Source organism: Physella acuta, unplaced genomic scaffold, assembly GCF_028476545.2.
Source record: "Physella acuta isolate Inbredline_101_S28 unplaced genomic scaffold, ASM2847654v3 ptg000113l, whole genome shotgun sequence".
NCBI classification, from domain to species: Eukaryota; Metazoa; Mollusca; class Gastropoda; family Physidae; genus Physella; species Physella acuta.
This window is the reverse complement of record NW_026731633.1, coordinates 122,991-145,088: the sequence shown is the minus strand read 5'-3', so window position 1 is coordinate 145,088 and position 22,098 is coordinate 122,991. Positions and strand designations below refer to the sequence as shown.

General features: G+C 35.7%; 1 protein-coding gene and 1 long non-coding RNA gene across 7 annotated transcripts in view; both read right to left on the bottom strand.

Annotated features, from left to right (window-relative positions):
* LOC131934599 (1-phosphatidylinositol 3-phosphate 5-kinase) overlaps nucleotides 1–16,079 on the bottom strand; it is a 41,505-nt gene extending 25,426 nt beyond the window's left edge. For 2 of the 3 annotated variants that reach the window (XM_059290660.1, XM_059290662.1), the window contains exons 1-17: nucleotides 16,002–16,079; nucleotides 14,667–14,806; nucleotides 14,205–14,396; nucleotides 13,474–13,586; nucleotides 13,148–13,337; nucleotides 12,711–12,909; nucleotides 12,431–12,557; nucleotides 11,837–11,994; nucleotides 11,366–11,477; nucleotides 10,986–11,112; nucleotides 10,356–10,505; nucleotides 10,175–10,261; nucleotides 4,148–4,271; nucleotides 3,239–3,341; nucleotides 2,576–2,653; nucleotides 1,897–2,076; nucleotides 1,150–1,290 (exon numbers count right to left, since the gene is read on the bottom strand). In XM_059290660.1, the coding sequence (XP_059146643.1) occupies nucleotides 1,150–1,290; nucleotides 1,897–2,076; nucleotides 2,576–2,653; nucleotides 3,239–3,341; nucleotides 4,148–4,271; nucleotides 10,175–10,261; nucleotides 10,356–10,505; nucleotides 10,986–11,112; nucleotides 11,366–11,477; nucleotides 11,837–11,994; nucleotides 12,431–12,557; nucleotides 12,711–12,909; nucleotides 13,148–13,337; nucleotides 13,474–13,586; nucleotides 14,205–14,396; nucleotides 14,667–14,799 (2,214 nt within the window). In that variant the 5' untranslated portion in view covers nucleotides 14,800–14,806; nucleotides 16,002–16,079. Of the gene's footprint in view, nucleotides 1–1,149; nucleotides 1,291–1,896; nucleotides 2,077–2,575; nucleotides 2,654–3,182; nucleotides 3,211–3,238; nucleotides 3,342–4,147; nucleotides 4,272–10,174; nucleotides 10,262–10,355; nucleotides 10,506–10,985; nucleotides 11,113–11,365; nucleotides 11,478–11,836; nucleotides 11,995–12,430; nucleotides 12,558–12,710; nucleotides 12,910–13,147; nucleotides 13,338–13,473; nucleotides 13,587–14,204; nucleotides 14,397–14,666; nucleotides 14,807–16,001 lie in introns of all 3 variants that reach the window. The other variant, XM_059290661.1, reaches the window with a different exon arrangement.
* A 1,365-nt stretch (nucleotides 16,080–17,444) lies between these two features.
* LOC131934602 (uncharacterized) lies at nucleotides 17,445–21,345 on the bottom strand. Of its 4 annotated transcripts, none has more exons than XR_009385809.1 (5): nucleotides 20,911–21,345; nucleotides 19,890–20,128; nucleotides 19,348–19,488; nucleotides 19,116–19,232; nucleotides 17,445–18,737 (listed from the first exon to the last, which is right to left on the bottom strand). It is a non-coding gene; the product is annotated as an uncharacterized LOC131934602 (long non-coding RNA). The 4 variants fall into 4 exon arrangements; XR_009385811.1 differs by lacking the exon at nucleotides 20,911–21,345 and adding an exon at nucleotides 20,754–20,770; XR_009385810.1 differs by lacking the exon at nucleotides 20,911–21,345 and adding an exon at nucleotides 20,210–20,572.
* Nucleotides 21,346–22,098: the final 753 nt, after the last annotated feature.

Sequence of the window (22,098 nt, the reverse complement as noted above, 5' to 3'; positions counted from 1 at the left end):
TGTAGAGCAGTGTGTAACTCACCGGTTTAACATTGTAGAGCAGTGTGTAACTCACCGGTTTAACATTGTAGAGCAGTGTGTAACTCACCGGTTTAACATTGTAGAGTAGTGTGTAACTTACTGGTTTAACATTGTACAGCAGTGTGTAACTTACCAGTTTAACATTGTATGTAACTCACCGGTTTAACATTGTAGAGTAGTGTGTAACTCACTGGTTTAACATTGTGGAGCAGTGTGTAACTCACTGGTTTAACATTGTAGAGCAGTGTGTAACTCACTGGTTTAACATTATAGAGCAGTGTGTAACTCACCGGTTTAACATTGTAGAGCAGTGTGAACTCACCGGTTTAACATTGTAGAGTAGTGTGGCAGTGTGTAACTTACTGGTTTAACATTGTAGAGCAGTGTGAACTCACCGGTTTAACATTGTAGAGCAGTGTGGCAGTGTGTAACTTACTGGTTTAACATTGTAGAGCAGTGTGTAACTCACCGGTTTAACATTGTAGAGCAGTGTGTAACTCACCAGTTTAACATTGTAGAGCAGTGTGTAACTCACCAGTTTAACATTGTAGAGCAGTGTGTAACTCACCGGTTTAACATTGTAGAGCAGTGTGTAACTCACCGGTTTAACATTGTAGAGCAGTGTGTAACTCACCGGTTTAACATTGTAGAGCAGTGTGTAACTCACTGGTTTAACATTGTAGAGCAGTGTGTAACTCACCGGTTTAACATTGTAGAGCAGTGTGTAATTCACCGGTTTAACTTTGTAGAGCAGTGTGTAACTCACCGGTTTAACATTGTAGAGCAGTGTGTAACTCACCGGTTTAACATTGTAGAGCAGTGTGGCAGTATGTAACTTACAGGTTTAACATTGTAGAGCAGTGTGTAACTCACCGGTTTAACATTGTAGAGCAGTGTGGCAGTATGTAACTTACAGGTTTAACATTGTAGAGCAGTGTGTAACTCACCGGTTTAACATTGTAGAGCAGTGTGTAATTCACCGGTTTAACATTGTAGAGCAGTGTGGCAGTATGTAACTTACAGGTTTAACATTGTAGAGCAGTGTGTAACTCACCGGTTTAACATTGTAGAGCAGTGTGGCAGTGTGTAACTCACCGGTTTAACATTGTACTGTAGTGTGTAACTTACTGGTTTAACATTATAGAGCAGTGTTATGCCAGCCTCCAACAAAAACTCCTGCGCCAGACGAGACACAGACTTCTCCACCACCACAACATTGGGTCTGTACGCCACCATCTTCATCACACAGTTCCTCATGAATTCTCTTTCCTTGGATGGAAACAAACACATAGCTCTATCACAAGAATAATAAGCATATAATATCAAAATAAAAGGTACAGATACTAGAATGATAACTTCAAATTCTGAGATTTTTCTGAAAGTTAACTTCTACTAAATTTTTTGGCTTTGCAACATATATAGGCCCCTACCTGTAAAATCTGAGGTTCTTAGAAAAAAACCTGTAAAGTCTATTCCTTGAAGATGAGTTTAAACATAAAACCTGTGATTCTAGAGAAAGTTTACCAGCACAATACAATATTTTATAGAAAGTTTACCTGTAAAATCTGGGGTTCTAGGAAAAGTTTACCTGTAAAATCTGGGGTTCTAGGAAAAGTTTACCTGTAAAATCTGGGGTTCTAGGAAAAGTTTACCTGTAAAATCTGGGGTTCTAGGAAAAGTTTACCTGTAAAATCTGGAGTTTTATGAAAAGTTTACCTGTAAAATCTGGGGTTCTAGGAAAAGTTTACCTGTAAAATCTGGGGTTCTATGAAAAGTTACCTGTAAAATCTGGGTTTCTAGGAAAAGTTTACCTGTAAAATTTGGGGTTCTAGGAAAAGTTTACCTGTAAAATATGGGGTTCTAGGAAAAGTTTACCTGTAAAATCTGGGGTTCTAATGATGAGAACTTGTTCTCCACCCTCTGAAACTCAATGGTGCCTCGCAGGAGGAGGATCAGGGGGTTCATCAAGTTGGTCTTCATCTTCTTGTGTGCGATGTTTTTTGTGAAGATGACCCCGTGGAACAGGGATGTCTCAGATTTGCTTCCACCTGCCACCTGTAAAATATTACATTCACTTTTTTGTTTTCTGCAGGGTGGTAAAATATTACATTCACTTTTTTGTTTTCTGCAGGGTGGTAAAATATTACATTCACTTTTTTGTTTTCTGCAGGGTGGTAAAATATTACATTCACTTTTTTGTTTTCTGCAGGGTGGTAAAATATTACATTCACTTTTTAGTTTCCACCTGCAGGGTGGTAAAATATTACATTCACTTTTTTGTTTTCAGCAAGATGGTAAAATATTACATTCACTTTTTTGTTTTCTGCAGGGTGGTAAAATATTACATTCACTTTTTTGTTTTCTGCAGGGTGGTAAAATATTACATTTACTTTTTGTTTTTAATGTTGTAGTTCATAAATGTATATCTAAAAATTTCTCAGATAATGAAAATCAATTAAATTAAATTAGTTCCATAACACAATGTTAAAAAGTCAACAAAAAAAAGACTAAGTTATCAAATTTTAACATGAAGTTTTGATCATTTAGAGCAAACCTTTTTAATGTGGATATAGTTTCTGATATCCATGTCATCCCCCTCAAACTTGATATCTGGACGTACGAAATGGCTGACCTAAAAAAGTGAGTTGTCATTTAATACACTTACTAACAAATGCTAATTTTTGCTACCATGATAAAATAATAAAAACCTAAAAATTAATGACTAGTGTTGTAATGTAAGGGGATAGAACCCCATAATGGACAGTGTACTTGTGTCATATATACACGAATAAATATATATATATATATATATATATATATATATATATATATATATATATATATATATATATATATATATATATATATATATATATATATATATATATATATATATATATATATATATATATATATATATATACACGAATGAATATATATATATATATATATATATAAATTCTATGCCATTGTATTTGACATTCACAACTGACCTGTGTGATTGAGGTGGACACAACTGACCTGTGTGATTGAGGTGGACACTACTGACCTGTGTGATTGAGGTGGACACAACTGACCTGTGTGATTGAGGTGGACACAACTGACCTGTGTGATTGAGGTGGACACTACTGACCTGTGTGATTGAGGTGGACACTACTGACCTGTGTGATTGAGGTGGACACTACTGACCTGTGTGACTGAGGTGGACACTACTGACCTGTGTGATTGAGGTGGACACCACTGACTCCCAGCTCAGCAGAAGACTGTGTTGACCCAATAGTTGTCTGGTCAGTACACGCCACAGCTCTGTGTGGGCTTTCCTGGAAGGTCAAGGTAGGTCTTTTAGTGACAGGTCTTAGGGTTAGGTCTTTCAACAAAGGGTAATTATAAAGTACTGTCAGGATTAAGCTTTTCAATGACAAGCTTTTAGTTAGTAAAAGAACGTGTTAGGTCTTTTAAAGATAGTCTAATGTGATCTCATTCATTTTGGTGCTTAATGGCCAGTCATTCATGATATTGATTAAGAGGATAAATCACACAGACAACATGATGAAGATCTACAAGACTTACTTGAGTCTGTCATAGGCCAGTGTCCCCCAAAACAACATGATAAAGATCTACAAGACTTACTTGAGCCTGTCGTAGGCCAGTCTCTCCACAAACCCACAGACAACATGATGAAGATCTACAACACTTACTTGAGTCTGTCGTAGGCCAGTCTCCCCCCAAACAAAATGAAGATCTACAAGACTTACTTGAGTCTGTCGTAGGCCAGTCTCTCCCCAAACAACATGATAAAGATCTACAAGACTTACTTGAGTCTGTCGTAGGCCAGCCTCTCCCCAAACAACATGATAAAGATCTACAAGACTTACTTGAGTCTGTCGTAGGCCAGCCTCTCCCCAAACAACATGATAAAGATCTACAAGACTTACTTGAGCCTGTCGTAGGCCAGTCTCCCCCCCCCCCAAACAAGATGATGAAGATCTACAAGACTTACTTGAGTCTGTCGTAGGCCAGCCTCTCCCCAAACAACATGATAAAGATCTACAAGACTTACTTGAGCCTGTCGTAGGCCAGTCTCCCCCCCCCCCCAAACAAGATGATGAAGATCTACAAGACTTACTTGAGTCTGTCGTAGGCCAGTCTCTCCCCGTTCTCCTCCCTCAGCTGCTCTACTGACCTCCAGCCGTGTGGACAAGTGGACTCATCAGGGCTGGCCATTGGGGTCTTGCCAAGGAAGAGGGCACCTGGTGAAGCAAGAAGTTATAGCATGCAATCAATAAACTCCTGCACAGCAGATCATAGAAATAGAAACGGTATATCAAGATATTGGTTGGTTAAGCTAGCAGTAGCAACTCATTGCTTCGTTCACTTTCATTTCACTTGGTTTAATCAGAAAAGCAAGAACAATTCAAAGAAAAATGTGTTTTAACACAATTTTTAAATACAGTTTAAATTAAATTAAGATACTGTCAAAGCTGAAATAGGCAATATCATTTAGTATGGGTCTTAAAATTTTGTAAAATAGTTTACTACTTAAATAGGTAGCACATATCTGAACTGTGCATACATTATAACAAAACTATCATTGACTATAATGATTTACAACTAAACTGCCATTTTTTAAATCATACATTATGAGCAATACTTGTGAACAGAATAATCAGAGAATTAAAAAATATCTATAATATATAAACGATAGCCATCTTCTCCCCATCATCAAGATGAAGATGTTTAGTGAACACAGAGATAATTGAGTAAAAAGCCTAACGACAAGCTTATAAGAAGAAATAACTTTTGTCATACCGTATATATCTCACACATTGTTGCACTTCACAATGCTCAAGCAATGAATTTCTTATATATCCTATGTTATATATCCATGATACAGGCCTATATTCAACACATTTTATATCTAAACAGTTATGTGAACATCATTAATCCATGATGTATATTCCAACATGTTTACATCCAAACATGATGCAGCCATCATCACACACTGAATGTATTAGGTAGCCAGTGTTTAATTACACTGCACTTCTAATCATTTAATTTTCCAATTTACCTTGACCTTGGTAGACAGCTTGGACCAACTCATTCCCAATCACATGATAATTAACGGCTAATTGGGTCAAGCAAGAGTGCTCTGGGTGGACAGTCAGCTGTATAAGTGTGAGTGACCTGCCAGTGTAGGTCACACAGTTGTGGAGATAGTGACATCATTTTGAACTGCCTTATTCAACAACAGGTGCAACAGATGTAGGTCTAGTCCATTTTTTATATATTTGTTTGGTGTACATTTGTTTTAAAGACTTATTTGTGTAAAAATGTAATAAAAATGTATCAATCTCATTGCCAAAATTATCAGCATTAAATAGTGATTAGTGATGCCTTCTACAAAATCAAGCTAGTTAGATAATAGTTCATTCCACTGGCTTTAAAGAAAACAACTAAATCTTTTTTAAAAATAAAATGAAAATTGAGAAAAGTAATTTCAAGGGGGAGTAACTGCACTGTGATATTTATTTGGGAAGGTGGGTGGGAGAAGGGTCTGCTGTATAAAATTGTGTTGCAGGTGAAGAGAGGGAGTCAAAATGTGATGTCTTTTATTGACGGACAGTGTAAATTGAGACGAGGGGGGTTCAACTTAAAAAAGTGTATAATCAAGTGTGTAATTCGATAAAGGCTTTAATTGGTTTTTAGGACAGGTGGTGGGTGGTTGAAGTGTCTAATTTGAGACAGTATATTCAATTTATATGGTGGATGTTTTGAGTGTGTAATTTGAGAAAGCTTAATTAAGGTATGTTGTGGGTGAGTGGGTGTGTATACTTTTAACACAACTTATGCTTTAGTTATAACAAATTTTCTTGAAATGAAATTGTAGCATGTCATTAGGAATTACATCTAGATCTATATTGAGAATCTAGATCTAGTAATACAGGGGTAACCAACCCCATGCCATGGCGCCCGCAGAACGATTCCTATGTGCCCGCCTCTCACTATTCGACAGAGACAGAATTTTTTTCATAAACAAATCGAAAATTTGATGGGAGGGGGGTGCAAATCGAAAATTTGAGGGGGGGGGGGTGCAAATCAAAAGTTTGAGGGGAGGGGGGATGCAAATCGAAAATTTGAGGGGGGGGGGGGGGTGCTAATCGAAAGTTTTGTCCCCGGGTGACGGGAAGAGTTGCTGCGCCTCTGGAAGCAGTTTGTCGATTTAAAGTAGGTGGTGCCCGCCACCCTACCGATATTTTAGAATGTGCACTAGAGTAAAAAAAAGGTTGGGAACCCCTGTAGTAATAGATTGAATATATTTACTAAAATTGAAGTTGCTATGGTTTTGTTTACGTACAACCAGGTAACTAACAGTTTTAGGTTCAGGCGGGTATTTAGATGTTTCTTTGCTGTGCATAACAAAACCGGGCGTCATAGTCATAAACGCATTAACGGGACTTAAATAAATAAGTGAAAAGCTTATGATTCTTGATCAAGATCTAGAATCTAGATAAATCTAGAGTCTAGATAAAAAGATATTCAGATCTAGCTGATTAGTAGTACTTAAGAAATAAGACTTAAGAAATAAGATCTAGATCTAGATCTAGATCTAGATTTCCTAACTATGATTCTAATAGCGGCTAGGCCTAGATCTAGATTCTAGAATCTAGACTATTCTAGATCTAATCTAGATTTAGTAGATATCTACTTTATCTAGATCTAGATTACTAGATCTAGATCTAGATCTAGAAGCTATCCAAGACTCAATCAAGAAAGTTTGGATTGGTTGGTTTGTACAGGCGATAACTTTAGAAACTTTAGATATTCTAGAATCTAGATTATTCTAGATCTAGATTCTAGTACTAGAATCTAGATCCAGATTCTAGATCAAGTAGTGTAAGTAGATCTAGATCTAGTAAGTACAAACTAGATGTCTAATTGTCTTGTAGTTAGTAGTTTAGTATACTATTAGCCCTAATTTCTAATTTAGTTGTATCTTACAGTACTAGATTTCTAGATCTAGAAGTAGATCTAGATCTAGATCTAGATGTCTTGACGGTGACCTATAATTATAATAATACAAATCTAATATTGATTGTTCTAGATCTATATCCATCAGCGGGGGATCTATATCCATCAGCGGGGGGGGGGGGGGGGGGGGGGGGGTCATGTGGAAGAAGAAAGTATCGTCATCAGACTGTTGTATTTTAATGTTATTTAAAACACTTTTACATACATTGATACATTTTATAAACTATAGAATCTAGATCTAACGAAGACAAAATAGTATCATTGAACTTAATCTTGAACCAGCTTTATTAACTCTGTAGAAAGCAGGTTCTCTTTCCTAGAAGAAAACTACTTTTGGGAAAGGGGAGAGAGGTGTGGGTAGAGTGAAGTTGAAATAATATAGATTATAGGTGACTAGGAGGTAAACAAAACTTATTCACCCACCATAAATGAGTGGTAATAAATCACTGTCTATTTTATTTTAGTATTTGATCTATGTATTGTATTTAACATGACAAACTTTTTAAAAAATTTGCTTTTTTTTTTAGCAGTGCAACAGTGCTATGCCGCCAGTTAAACCACATGCTAAAAACATGGCTCTGAGATCCAGACTGAGAAGAAAACGCCAATCAACTAAAGCTCTAGAGGCAAAAAAACGCAAGAGGTTGAAGTCCTTAGCGAATTTAAGTAACAGTCCAGCAACATCTGTATCATGTGACACAACAGTAGTCACAACACCTGTATCATGTGACACAACAGTAGTCACAACACCTGTATCATGTGACAAATCAGTAGTAACACCTGCATCATGTGACACATCAGCTGCCAGCATAGATGCCCAAGAATACAAAACAGAGTTTGTTCCAGAATCTCCTGTGTATGTATGTGTTATAAATGAGTCCAACCCCCCTCGTCCCACCGCTAGTTGGTATCTACCCCACCCCCCCTCGTCCCACCAGTAGTTGGTATCTACCCCCCTCCCCCCCCCCCCACACCTAAACTAGAACAGAGTGTCACCGCCCCTCCCCACCTGAACTGGGACACAATGCATCCCTGTCCCACCTAGCTATTAATGTGCAGGCTAGCATGCCCGCCCCTCCCCATCGGTGGACTGCCAGGGTCATGCAGGGGTTAAGGAACCCAGGGTCAAGCTTGGGCCAGAAAGAGAGGACAGTGGAACGTTAGGCTTGCGAGGATGTAGTCATGTTTTTGGTGTTTTTGTAAAGTGTGGTAGGGCTGGCCCCTAAGGCCGGCCGCTATTAATGAACTAGTTCTGCTTTCTTAGACGATAGTAGGACTATCATATAGAGTGTAGTTTGATTATCTGTTTAATTAAAGTTGTTCAGCTGAAATTGTGTTGGCGTTTTATTTCAACCTCTCACTGCAGTCATCATCACCACCATCAAAACAAAGCACACCGATGACTTCGTAACAGTATGTATTGAGCAGCCTTCATTATCTGTTGATATTTACTAGCTCAGATTGTCTTACTGACAACATCAGTTTGACCTAACGAGTCTGACATACCTAGATTTATTTACTGATTTATTAAGTTTGCTGTTTATTGAGTCAGTAGCTTAATTATAAAACTATAGGTTAAAATATCGGCATGCTGATGCATATTTGTGGCATCTGTTAAAAGGTTAAGATAGAGTTTGTGTGTTTGACCAATGAGCAGAAAAAGATTCCTCTACAGAAATGGGTGAGCTCAATTTTTGTTTCTAAATCAGCACTCTGGTCCTGCGTAATAAGGCTAGAAGTTATCTATGTAGCTAAAGTGTCAGTACAGGTCTTGCATACGTAGGATATTGTAGTTGATATACAATATTCTGTGTGCTTGTCTGTGGTTGGCTGTTGTGTCCCTTTATGGATTATTTTGCTTTTTATATTCTCTTATACATTTTCTTTAGCATAAATTTATATTTGTGTAAATTATCTGTGTTTAGTCTATTTCATTTTGTAGTATATCAATTGCACCTGGTGTGTTTTCTGTAAAGGTATTAAAGTAACTTGTCTATTGTTCCATCACTAGTCTAATGCATGGTACAAGGTGAGGTAATATTTGGTAAAATAAAATCGGTCAGCAATAGATAAACTACTCATACAAATATAGCACTAGAGATCTTAAGATGGCCTGTTATTAAAGCAATAAAGTCCACATCATAGCATTATTGTGGACAAATCTTTTTAAAAAGACTTGAAAAATTAAATGGTTGTGGACATGTTGGACACCAGTAGCTAATGTAATATCAATGTTTCTATTTTTGTTGCATTTTCCTTTTTAATGTAATATCAATGTTTCTATTTTTGTTGCATTTTCCTTTTTAATGTAATATCAATGTTTCTATTTTTGTTGCATTTTCCTTTTTAATGTAATATCAATGTTTCTATTTTTGTTGCATTTTCCTTTTTAATGTAATATCAATGTTTCTATTTTTGTTGCATTTTCCTTTTTAATGTAATATCAATGTTTCTATTTTTGTTGCATTTTCCTTTTTAATGTAATATCAATGTTTCTATTTTTGTTGCATTTTCCTTTTTAATGTAATATCAATGTTTCTATTTTTGTTGCATTTTCCTTTTTAATGTAATATCAATGTTTCTATTTTTGTTGCATTTTTCTTTTTAGTGTAATATCAATGTATGTATGTATTGTCTTTTCCAAGACAGCACTTAAAAAACTATGAAATGTATTGTTTGTTCTACAATTATACATAATTTTTTTCTCAGCAGCAAGGCAAATATACCACTAACTAAATGTTAAATGCTCATTGAATTGAAATTCATTTTCAAGAATTTTACACAAATGTTAATGAATTATATCAATACACCTGTTTTAAATAAAATGTGTTTGTGTATTATTTTACTAATCATAGTCTTCTAGTTTTAAATTAAATACCAAAGGTAACAAATCTAATAGTGTCACATTCCACCCTACTGTGATGTGTGCCTTACTCAATGAAATTAAAGGTGGGTGGGAATGATGCTAACCTCTCATCCACAAGGTCAGAGAAGCAGGAACACCATTTACCCTACATGCTATCAAGTCTAAAGGGTACATGTTTTTAATCTAGCAGCTGGCAAGTACCTCCTCAAGATTTTACATGGAAAATTTTAAAATATTTTCTATATATTATAGGCCTACCTTTGAGAAAATCATCCCCTAAGCCATGTACTGATGAATCTTGTCTGGGCAGTGGCTCCTCTACCATATCCCGAGACATCAGTACACCTGCAACAAAAACAATAAAAACATTGTTCGCTTATTAAAACTATAATAAATCTCTAACATGTTAGAACAAATTCACATTTTCTCTTTGACTCACCTTTGGGTATTTCGGAAAAGCTTCCACTGTGGGATGACTCTCCATGGGAAGTATCAATATAAAATACTGTTTTGGACTCTGATTCAGAAGAGTTACTTTTTAGAGGATCTGACTCGAGGCTGGACCTGTGTCCTTCAGGACGTGGAGAACCTGAAATATGTGTCACCATGGTTCACAGCAGGACAAAATACACTTGACATAAACATAACAGAATAAAATTTGACTGGAACAGACTGAGTTCTGTCTGTGACAAAAACTGGGTGCAATGTTAAATTTGAAGTCATCAAAATATTTTTCCCCGGTGGAAATTCAAGTTTTCAAGGCAAAATGAAAAATTGCTATTATTATCAACGCTTCTTCAATATAACAATCTTTTGTGTACTAAACACACCCCCCCCCCCCCCCCCCAATAATCCAAACTTTCAAGCCAGAGAAAGGTGTTGTTATTGCTACTGTTGACTCGATCTGGTCCAAACATCAAACAAAATGGTCCTTACATTGTGACATTGCTAATTTCAAATGTTTATATTCAGTGTCATAAAAAAAATATTTTAAGTTTAAGGTACTTTACTGTTATCAAACAAGGTTTTAATTCAGATATACCTGATATGAAAACAAACAACAACTTACTACTTTCTTCAGAATCTTCATTTGACTTGCCAATTTCCTGGAACCAAAGGGGCTCATTTTTCTCCAGCTCCTCTCTGATTGTAGGCATTGACTCTGGATCCCCCATCATCTCAAACGATGATGCAGTCTGTTATAACGAAAATTATTTTTAAATTAAGGTGCACAAAGCAAAGAAATGAGTACAGCCTAAAGTAAAACCATGTGCTAGTTGACATGTTAAAAAACTTCCTGCTGATGTTAAACTTAAGCTAAAATAATTACTTGAATTAATTAAAGAACTAGTTCAAGCTGAAACTGAACTGATAGCATTGAAGTAACATACACTGAAATAATAATTGTCGATATGAGCATGTAGGTAGCAAGAGAAAAGAGTTTGTTACCTCCCCATGTCTGTACAGTGTAAAGTCATCTTTAAACATAAGGTGGTGATTTCCAACTGAGTCCAAGTACCTGGCAAACAGCAAGGCTTGACCAATGGCTATAGCCTGGTCTCTGACAAGCAAACAGACACAGTATCATATAAATGCCTATTGTGTGATTCAGATAGAGATGCAAATTCAAAGATTTAAAGCACAATTTTAGCAAAAAAAAATATGGATAATTTGAAAAATCAAGAACTGTACTCTTATGGCATGGTAAATACAAAATCTAATGGTCCAGTCATATAATTTTAAATGATATAAGAGAGACACCATGCAGCAATCACTTGCCTTTTGCTCTAACACTCAGCCCGTAGCTAGAAAAGCAGTTAAGTCTGTCAGTCTTTTTGTTATGTCTCTACACCTGTCAGTCACTTTACCTGTCAGTAACTACACCTGTCAGTGATGTCAACTATCATATCTACAACATACCTGGTTGCAGCCTTATCCTTCTTAATCAGCCAGTCAACCAGCTCTTTACCCACAATGCAGTTCTGGTGTGTCCGTAACCTGATGCGCAATGTTTGTGTCTCGACACCAACTTCTGCATCACAAATTTGTCGCCAGATTTCTCTCAACTGCACAGAGTCCTAAACCAAAATTAAAATAACAGATGAAACAAGCGTCAAGGATATCATTTTTCATTAATGCACTATAATCATGTAGGATTGTTTTGATCTTAGTTGAGGAAGTAATCTATTGTACGGTTAAACAAAACAATAATGCATTTTTCAACTGTGACACATTTTAAAGACAAAATCATTTCACATTATGTTTGAATAGCTTAATAAATCACAAATATAAAACCAATGATCATCCTACCTGAATGATCAGCCTACCTGAATGAGAAGCCTACCTGAATGATCAGCCTACCTGAATGATCAGCCTACCTGAATGAGCAGCCTACCTGAATGAGCAGCCTACCTGAATAAACAGCCTACCTGAATGATCAGCCTACCTGAATGTCCAGCCTACCTGAATGAGCAGCCTACCTAAATGAGCAGCCTACCTGAATGATCAGCCTACCTGAATGAGCAGCCTACTCTCCAGCAGAAGACTCTCTTCACTGGAGAACTCTGACTGTGGTGTCAGGTCAAAAGGTGTGCTCATGTCAGCCCCAATCAGCCCAGGCAGGTCAGGGTGAGAGTCCCCTCTGTCAAAACAAAATTTTAACAGTGAAATATCTATAAAGATGGTCAGCTGGTTTCTACTAACAAACATAATGTTTTGATATAAAGTATATTAACTATAGTTAGGTTTAACAAAAAAAGATAAAAAAACAGAAACAGAACAAATTCAAACTGACCTCAGGGGTGGGGTCATATCATCCAACCCCGTGGTAAGACGAGGAGAGAGTGAGCGGCTGCCGAAGTCATAACCCGTAGAATCCCTGTACATCTGGGATATGGCGCGCAAGTCCAGGGAGCTGAAATCACCTGTAGAGGCACTTTGTTGGGCATATTTTTGGACAACCCTGCAACAGTAGGTGCAAACTCGGATCCCACCTGCAAGGTAATTACACAACTAGTCATCAAACAATTTGTACATACTTTAGTTTACCATGTTAATTAAAAATTATACACAGACAATAAAGTCAGCAGGAAATAAAATATTTTAAAAAATAATCGGTAATTCATTACTTAAGTGCACAATTCAGATATCTAAAAACATTTTACTGCCAAATTTCTTATATGTATTAATGTTTAGCCTCAATGAAATTTAAAAATCCAGATAAGTACAGACCTTTATAGCCTATTATTTTTCCTGGCAATTCTTGGTTGCAGCATTTACTGCAGAAAATCTGGCCACATATCCGGCAATGATGGCGGCGTAAAAAGATGGTAAACTTATCCCCACAGTCGTAACATTCCCGACAACTGCTGTCTGGCATCCAATACTGTTTGAAGTCACTGTCTTTGTAAGTCTGTGGGGTCTAAACCAATTAAAGATTTTATTTTAATAATTTTTTAAAAAGTATTCTGGTAGGAAAATGCATTGTTACTTTACTTGGCCATACAGAAAGTAAAATTAATTTTAACACCAGTAGATAAAGGGTTAAAAAGACTTACTGTGCTACGGTGGTCTATGATGCTGCCAAGACGACTTAACACACTGGACAGGTTTCTGTGAGGGACACGATTCTCAATGCTTTTTGATGCCTCCTCAGACTGATCGAATTTTCCTGGAACCAGAATTGTTTTGACACATTGCAATTTTCTAACACACAGCCAGAATTAAAATAAATTGTTTGATAAAGCAATAGGAATTTTAAACAGATATTTGACATTAAGTTGATGTAATACAAATTTTCTTTTTCATTTTATGTATTTGAGTGCTGTGTTTATAAAAACACAAAATAGGTGAGAACTGAGGAACTCTTCATCTGCTTATGAACAAAATAACAGCAGTTGAAGTTAAAATGCCATTATTTTATTTCCATCCCACCACCACAGAATTCATAATGAGATAAATGTTTATGTAGCAGACAGTTTTGCTTACACCCTTTATGACATTCTAATACTAATAGTTTTCTTTTTTAAACAGTCTAGCTTGGGTGGCAACACTAGTTACATGAGCCAGAAAAATTATGACAAAATTAGAAAAACATCTTCAAAAATTAAGTGTTAGCTATTACTATTATTTTTTGAATTTCCAGTTCGTAGCACTTAGCAAGTATGTGCTTTTTATTTTTTTATTCATCACAATATAATAAACACAGCTCATGGATAAATAGCCAGGAGTTATAGTTTTAAACCAGCATCTAGGTTATAAAAACAGGTAGTAAAACCTCTAGGCTTACCTGATGTAATGCTGATAGCATCCCCATCAACCAGGTCACTGGACCCACTGTTGCGTCGTGACTCCCGGACACTAGAGGGAGGTGTGTTTGCTTTACTGACCACCCCAGAAGCTGTAGAGAGCTTATCTTCATCTTGACCAGAGTCTTCGTTCAGTGTTGAGTTGGAAGATGTAACTGATTGCCCAGCATCATCTGAAGATGTTTTCAAAATATTTTTTTTATAACAAAATTTTAAATAATGTGAATCCAAAATTAAAATGCAATACAAATGAATTTAACAATCCAAAACAATGTAAAAAAATGAATGTTAACTTATAGTTACAAACCAAGTAACATTCAGCTATCTTTACTTAATGGAATTTGAATGTATTTGGAACATCACTTTAAATAACAGCAACACATTTCAACTGCTTTGAATTTTAATAAACTATGTCCACAAATCTGGCAATCCATTTCACCAACCTTTATTTTTTTTCCAGAGCCTTGAGAAGAAACCTCCACTTTGTTTGACATCTGAGCTAAGAGGACCAAACTCAGTGAATGTATTAGGTAGCTCCTCCCAAAGCTTTCTCTTGTGGCCCGACGCTGATGACATGCTCTCTCTTTAAAATAGAGAAAGTAAAGTTACAATAGATTTACATAAGAAAAGATAACATAAGTAATTCTAATACTTATGGTAATAATTTTGACAGAAAAAAAACAATTTTAAATTCAAAATGATACCACAAAAAGAATAGAACTGACAGAGGTGGAAGAGAGTATTTAGTTTTACAAACAAAAAGAAAAAAACAAGTAAGTTAAGTAAGGGTCCCTTAGACAAGACAAATATTTTTATGGTGATATTTTGGAAGTAGATTATTTTCCCACACTGGAGAAAATCTACACCCTAATCTAGGCTTTTGAAAACAGAAATGTATAGACTTCTAGGCCTATATTATACTATGAATGATGTATGCTATTGGGCAGCACATTTCTAAACCAGTATGAACTCGTTGAACCCTAAACCATGTTGGAATTTTATTACACGGACAAGAAAACAAAAATCAAAGTGCATGAAACCAAAATGTTGCATAATTCTGCTGGTAGGCCTAAGTCTCCCATATTTTACCGCCTTGCCATTTCCCTTCTTATCAAGATCCATTCACTATTAAATTATTACAATTGAGAATCCCCACAATTTCTTACTTTAAAATTATATTATGTCTACTGCGTTGATTTGCTTAAAATTACTAGATCTAGAAATAGATCTAGATATAATAATTCTAATTTTAAAAATTCAAAGAGTGAAAGACAAGTGATTAAAAAAAAATGGCTGATGCTAGCCGGAATAAGATACGCATGCGTTACACATGTGCAATGGAGAGAAACTACGACTTGCCTTCGCGGCGATGTTTTCGATGGTACTGCGCATGCGTGTGTTTACAACCACAGAACCCTAACACCAACCCTAATCCTAACTCTATCCCTAATCCTAGCACTAATCCTATCCCAAACCCTACCCTCTGCCTAACACTATCCCTAACCCTAATCCTACCCCTAACCCTCATTCTAGACCTAACCCTAGCCACAGGTCACTGCGCATGCGCAGAGCTATCTTTTGCTGACTAAGTGGAGACGTTGGGGAGAAAAATCTTCTTCAGAGTAGTAGTCACTTCGAAAAAAAATGGTCTAAAATAGGAATAGGGCCTAGATCTAGACAGTATTACTATTAGTCTATTAGCACGAACGAAAAAAAGGACTTTACTTTACTAAAGTTTACTAATTTTACTGCATTTCAATTCAATGTTGTTTGTTTACCCTTTTTTATAGGCCTAGCCGCCCTAGATCTAGAAATGAGGAGTACAGCACAGGTCTGCTTCTTTAATACTTTAATCTTTATACTTCAATACCGTGTGCTGTAACAAGACAACGTTGAGGGTCTAACAGTAGAAACATTGTTTTGAAATGCTATTTAATTAATAAAACATATACAAGACAACAACTAGATCTTATAATCTAGATTCTAGATCTAAGTTTATAAGGTCTAGGCCTACTAGATATTCATAGTTGTATAACTCTCTATACAAGAATTCTACTTTTGCTTCCTGAAATTATCATTGCCTGATTTAATTTTATTCGTGAAAGCCAAATCTTTACTTTTAAAAATGGTAAAAGAAATAATAGTTTCAACTTATGTAAATATATGTATAGGCCTAGATATTAGATTTAAACTAAATGCATTTATAAAAAAATAAGAATAAATATACACGCACAAAATTTTGATTGTTTATTTAAAAAAAATTGTTATTATTTTCTTTTATGGCACATTAACAAAAACCCGTGATGCATATGACCTAAACACCGAAAAATAAATAAAAAACTAACATCGAAAGTAATTATATGAACGTAAACACTACGATGGTCCTCATAAAACTTTGATTTAAAAAAAAATGAACAGCGCAGTACTTACTTCAGTATGCACATTGTATTTAAAAATTGTTTGTAATTATATGGGATTTTTTTTTTATTGACTGCCGAATTTTGATTTTTTTGTAAAGATCAACAATAGTACATATTTCTCGATACTCATTTATGTTGTAGCCAATAAATGATAAGCGGTGCACTTGTAAAAATGTGACACGCTGTTTTCTAGGCCCATACAGAGTTTTTTCAGGCATCTCTTTCCCAGTCAGCACACATATATTGGCCCAATATTGGCTAAACATTGGTTACCAATATTGGCTACATCTTGGTGCAACATTGGCTTAACCTTGGCGAAACATTGGTAGTGAAACTCGGCATGATGTTGGCGCAATGTTGGCACAATATTGGCTATATCCCGGCTACATATTGGCCCAACATTGGCTAGATCTTGGCCAAATATTGGCTATATCCCGGCTACATATTGGCCCAACATTGGCTATATCCCGGCTACATATTGGCCCAATATTGGCTACATCTTGGCTCAATATTGGCTATATCTTGGCCCAATATTGTCTATATCATGGTTACATCTTGGCCCAATATTGGCTACATCTTGGCTCAATAATGGCTATATCTTGGCCCAATATTGGCTATACCTTGGCTCATCCTGTATTATATCCTGGCTACATCTTGGCCCAATAATGGCTATATCTCGGCTATACCTTGGCTCAGCCTGTATTATATCCTGGCTACATCTTGGCTCAAATTTTTATTTTTAGCATACAAAAAGATCCATTCTCATATCAGTCATAATATTTACAAAGGTAATTTCAAAATGTGAAAGAAATTTTAATCAAAATGTAGTAAAGCAGCAATACATACACAAGAACTGCTCATCTATTAAAATCTGTATTATACCATCCATTCAATTGTAAGAAAATTATAACTATACTATAAAGTATTGATTGAAAAAGAATATGTAAATAATAGTGTAGTAACTTTCATTTTGACTTTTATACAAACAAATTAAAACAAATATACAAAACATTTTCATATAATGTAACAGATGTTAAGAGGCCTACAGTTTAAATTAAACTAATGTAAAAACTTAATTTACTGTACAAGAATACAGAAGCTGTCTTGTACTATGATACGTAAACATAACATTAAAAATAAAAAGTATAAAATATTTGTCTAACAACATTTAATTGCATAGCTCGTTTAAGTATTCTAATTAAGGTTTACATTTTAATGCTGGACCAGTCTGCCTTGTCCATAAATAACAGAACGAAAATATGTTCAGGATCTCTAGATTATAATTGTGGTTAAATAGTGTTGATATGAATGCCATTGTGTATACAAAATGTACAATCTTTCAAAAGACAGATGGTTCGAGGGTTTATACGCATTGTGTAGAACAGGAATATCACTGCGATATTCAATAAATGTTTTTTTGTCTCGAGTATGAGGTATTTAATTATAGTAAACTGAATATATATTAATTTACTTCATTAATTAGAAATAAATATCACCAGCAGAAGTATTGTCAATACAAATGTTGCAAGCTTTTTTCAGATTGTACAGTGAAACTAAATAATGAAAGAAATTTGCAACTATTTCTTTAAAGAAAAAAATGTCAATTGTATATTTCATTTAGGGCATTAAATCTACACTAAACATACATACAATGCCAACTTAAATTATTATATTATTACAAAAGGAAACAATTTATCAATTTAAAATCAGCATTGTTCTTAGACTATTTTGGTAAGAGCATCTTTTCTTTTCGTTAAGCACTTAAATGCAATATGTATTAAACTGTTAACCTGATCCATCTGATCAATTTTTTTTTAAAATCTGATCTAAAATTATTACGAAAATCAATGTTGTCCTCATTCTTGTGGACCCTTGTGGAGCTGAGAGACACAACCACACCTCTCTATTTTTATACTTGGTTTTAGGAGATTCCCCAAAGTTGGGTCCATAACACTCTGCCTGCTTGTGTTTTGTTGGTTTCTGATATTTTCCATGTTTGTTTTGGATAACAAACTTTCTCTTTCCTTTGGGATTCAAATCCAATAAAAGCCTGGTTGTTGATTTGTGCAAGGTATGTCATAATCCATCCACATTCTAAAAAAGAAAAGTTACACACTAAAAGTCATTTATGAAATAATTACAACCATACACTGCTCATTTTGCACTAAATTTATTATGTTTATTTTATTTTGCACTGCACTGAACATACAACAAGAAGCCCCTAACATCATGTTTGCTACCTTGTAACGATATATTATATAGGTATAAAGACTGGTGGTCTGGGGTGTTCATGCTACCCAGGTAACACTTATACTGCATATATATATATATATATATATATATATATATATATATATATATATATATATATATATATATATATATATATATATTTATAAACAAAAGTGAAAAAAAAAAGACCTGGTAATAAAAAAAATAATAGTATGTATATAAATATTATAAACCCCTTACCCTATGTCTCTGAGTTAAGAAGGTGCCAGACAACTTTTGAGCAATTTCATCAACTTTATCAATTCAGTAATTGAACGATTAGACCCTTCAGAGTGACCCAGAAGTAATGCTTGTGGTCTGAAATTATTTTACTAATATCAGTAAAGGCATTAACTACACATGCTGATCATTACATGCAAGCAAAAATTACTAAATGAAAATTATTATTCACTTTGAAACAATGTAAACTTACAGTTGTTAAGTGTTAAGAACATTTAGTCATTTTCTGGTGTAGCCAGTATTTGGTGAAGTATCAAGCAGTGGGGACCTTATAATTTATTAAAAGATTGATATATCTCCAGTGGGCTGATTGATATACACAACACCTGGAGGCCTGAAAATAAATGGCATTCTTAGTTATTAAATATAATAATAAAATGAGTGAGTGATACAATAAATGATAGCCAGATTAGATACTAATTTTTAAGTATCTCTGTTTATTTGATCTCTGTATATAAAGGATTTGTGTAGTCAACACTATATCTAGCCACCTTTTTTATTTCATAGTCTTAAATTGGGTATATATCAGACTTAGGTGAACTGATGAATGTACTACTAACTTGGCTTTATGTTTAGCAATAGTGTCCTCAACCATTTGCCTACTCTGTCCTCTATATGATAATATGAGTAGTCTTGATCATTAAGTATGGCTTACTAATAGTACCATCTTATCGCTGTTGGTCATGAAATTAAGTGTTGCTCTGAGGTCTCCACACTACTATTTACACAACTTACATCTTATTCATCAAAACATGCATTAGACTGGAATCCCCAGGGAAAAAGGAGGGTGGGCCGGCCAAGGAAAACATGGAAGAGAACGGTTGAGGAGTAGGCGAAAACAGCTGGGCTCTCATGGGCACAGATTAGAGGAGCAGCCCAAAACCGAGTCCGCTGGAGATGTGTGGTTGCAGCCCTTTGCTCCCCAGGGGCCACAAAGGAGTGATGATGATGACATCTTATTCTCCCATAGGGAGCTGTAACAGTAATAGAAATTTGAATGACAATCTTGAATCAATTTAGAATTCTAGTTGACTAATTTTTTTCAAAATTAATACCTATCAAAATACACTGTGACTGTTTGTTTAGCATGTAGAAATTTGTTCTATAATTGTGTCTACTGTTCCTCTCTCTCTCTCTCTGAATTAATTATTAAAGACAGTTTCAAATCCTTACACAAATAGGCCTAGAACAATAAAATTAAGTTTTTTTTAAAGTTAAAGTGAATGATTATTTATTAATTTATAAACATTTAAGCCCCCCCCCCCCTTCCCCTGTGCGTGATAATTATACCTAAAGTTGAAAACCAATAAATACATCGATCTATCAATAATCAATATAACCCCAAACGTACTTGCATACTTTTCAATACAAAAAAAAAGTGCTGTCAAAATTAACCGCCCTCTGATTACGATTTTTAGTTATTTAGTATTTAGTATGATTAGAATCTAGATCTATCTAGATCTATCATAAAGGAGATTATTGTAAAATGTAATTATAGCCTAATGCCAAAATAAACAGAATATATAGACTCTAGTATTATTAATATATAATATAGATCTAGACTAGATCTAGAGTCTAGATCTAGGCTCATTTTATTACCTCAAATAAACTACCTTTTATAACTTTTATTTGATGACTTAGGCCCATAAAGTTAAAGTTTTCAACAAAAAAATACGAGTTTTCCAGATTCTGCATAAATACAGTTATACTAGATTCTCTTCTCACTGTTGAACTAAAATGGCTACAGTGGGCCTACCTGTTTTACTGTGACTGGATACAAAGTCTTTTGTTAAGAAAAATGGCGAAGCACCGGGATGCTGGCTTGCGAACAATAGGAAGGAATGTGAACAAAGGGACAATGGGCGACAGGGGGCCGGTGGCAGTAGCGCACACAATTTTAAAAAGATTAACAAAATGTTTAACACATGCAACGTAGTCTGTTATTGATGCTATGTTTACATTAGAGCATGATATTAAAAGATAAATTAATTTTAGTTAACATATATTAAGTTTAACAAGCATATTTAACTAAAATTTCTGCAGTGAATACATAAATCAGTGTAATCTTGGCAGCCAAGGTAAAAACGGTTAAATATCAAGGTATCAAGGGATGCAAGCATGTACAAATCTTGGCTGTACCCTGGCGTAAGCTTGTCCAATGTTTGGCCATGATTACAACATTGGGCCAAGCTTGGGCCCACAATGGTATTACATACTGTGTTAGCTGGGTTGGGACTCCCCCCCCCACTCCCCCCCCCCCAACACACACACACACACACAGTCACCCAGTGTTTCTTCCAGACTTTTTTCTCCGGGGGGGGGGCACTTGATATTTTCGGGGGAGGGAACTAGTAAAGTGTATGTTTATTATATAAATTCCATCTCGTTCGGGGGGGGGGGGGGGGGGTGCGGTAGACTTTCTTCACCCCCCCCCCCCCACCCCCCCTCACCGAAGAGATGCCTGGAAGAAACTCTGCATACACCCGGCCATCCCATGAAACGAGTCTACCGCCTCTCTTCCTCCAATCGGACAAAATAAAATATATGTAGAAGATACACACTTTTACCAGTGTCCATTCCCAGGAAGATATAGTTCCCAGGACCCGACGTCATATATTCCCCCCCCCCCCCCCCAAACAGACTTATAAAAAATTATTGTATTTAACAGATAAGTTAAATAAAACAATACGATATGGAGTTTGTTACATTCCAACCGGTGGTCGCCTTTTCTTTCGCCTCCCCTTTGGGTGGGGTGGGGGGGTGGGGGGTCCACTCAACCGCCTGACATGTCTCCGTTGCATGCTCCTTTCTCAGTGGGTGCCCAGCCCAGCGCCACTTCCTTCTAATCTGCTTGGCTATAGGCCCCTGCGTTGTCCTTTTCCACAGGTGAGTGAAATGTCTGTAGGTCAAGTGTCACCCGGTGCGGTATCTAAGGTTGCTGCCC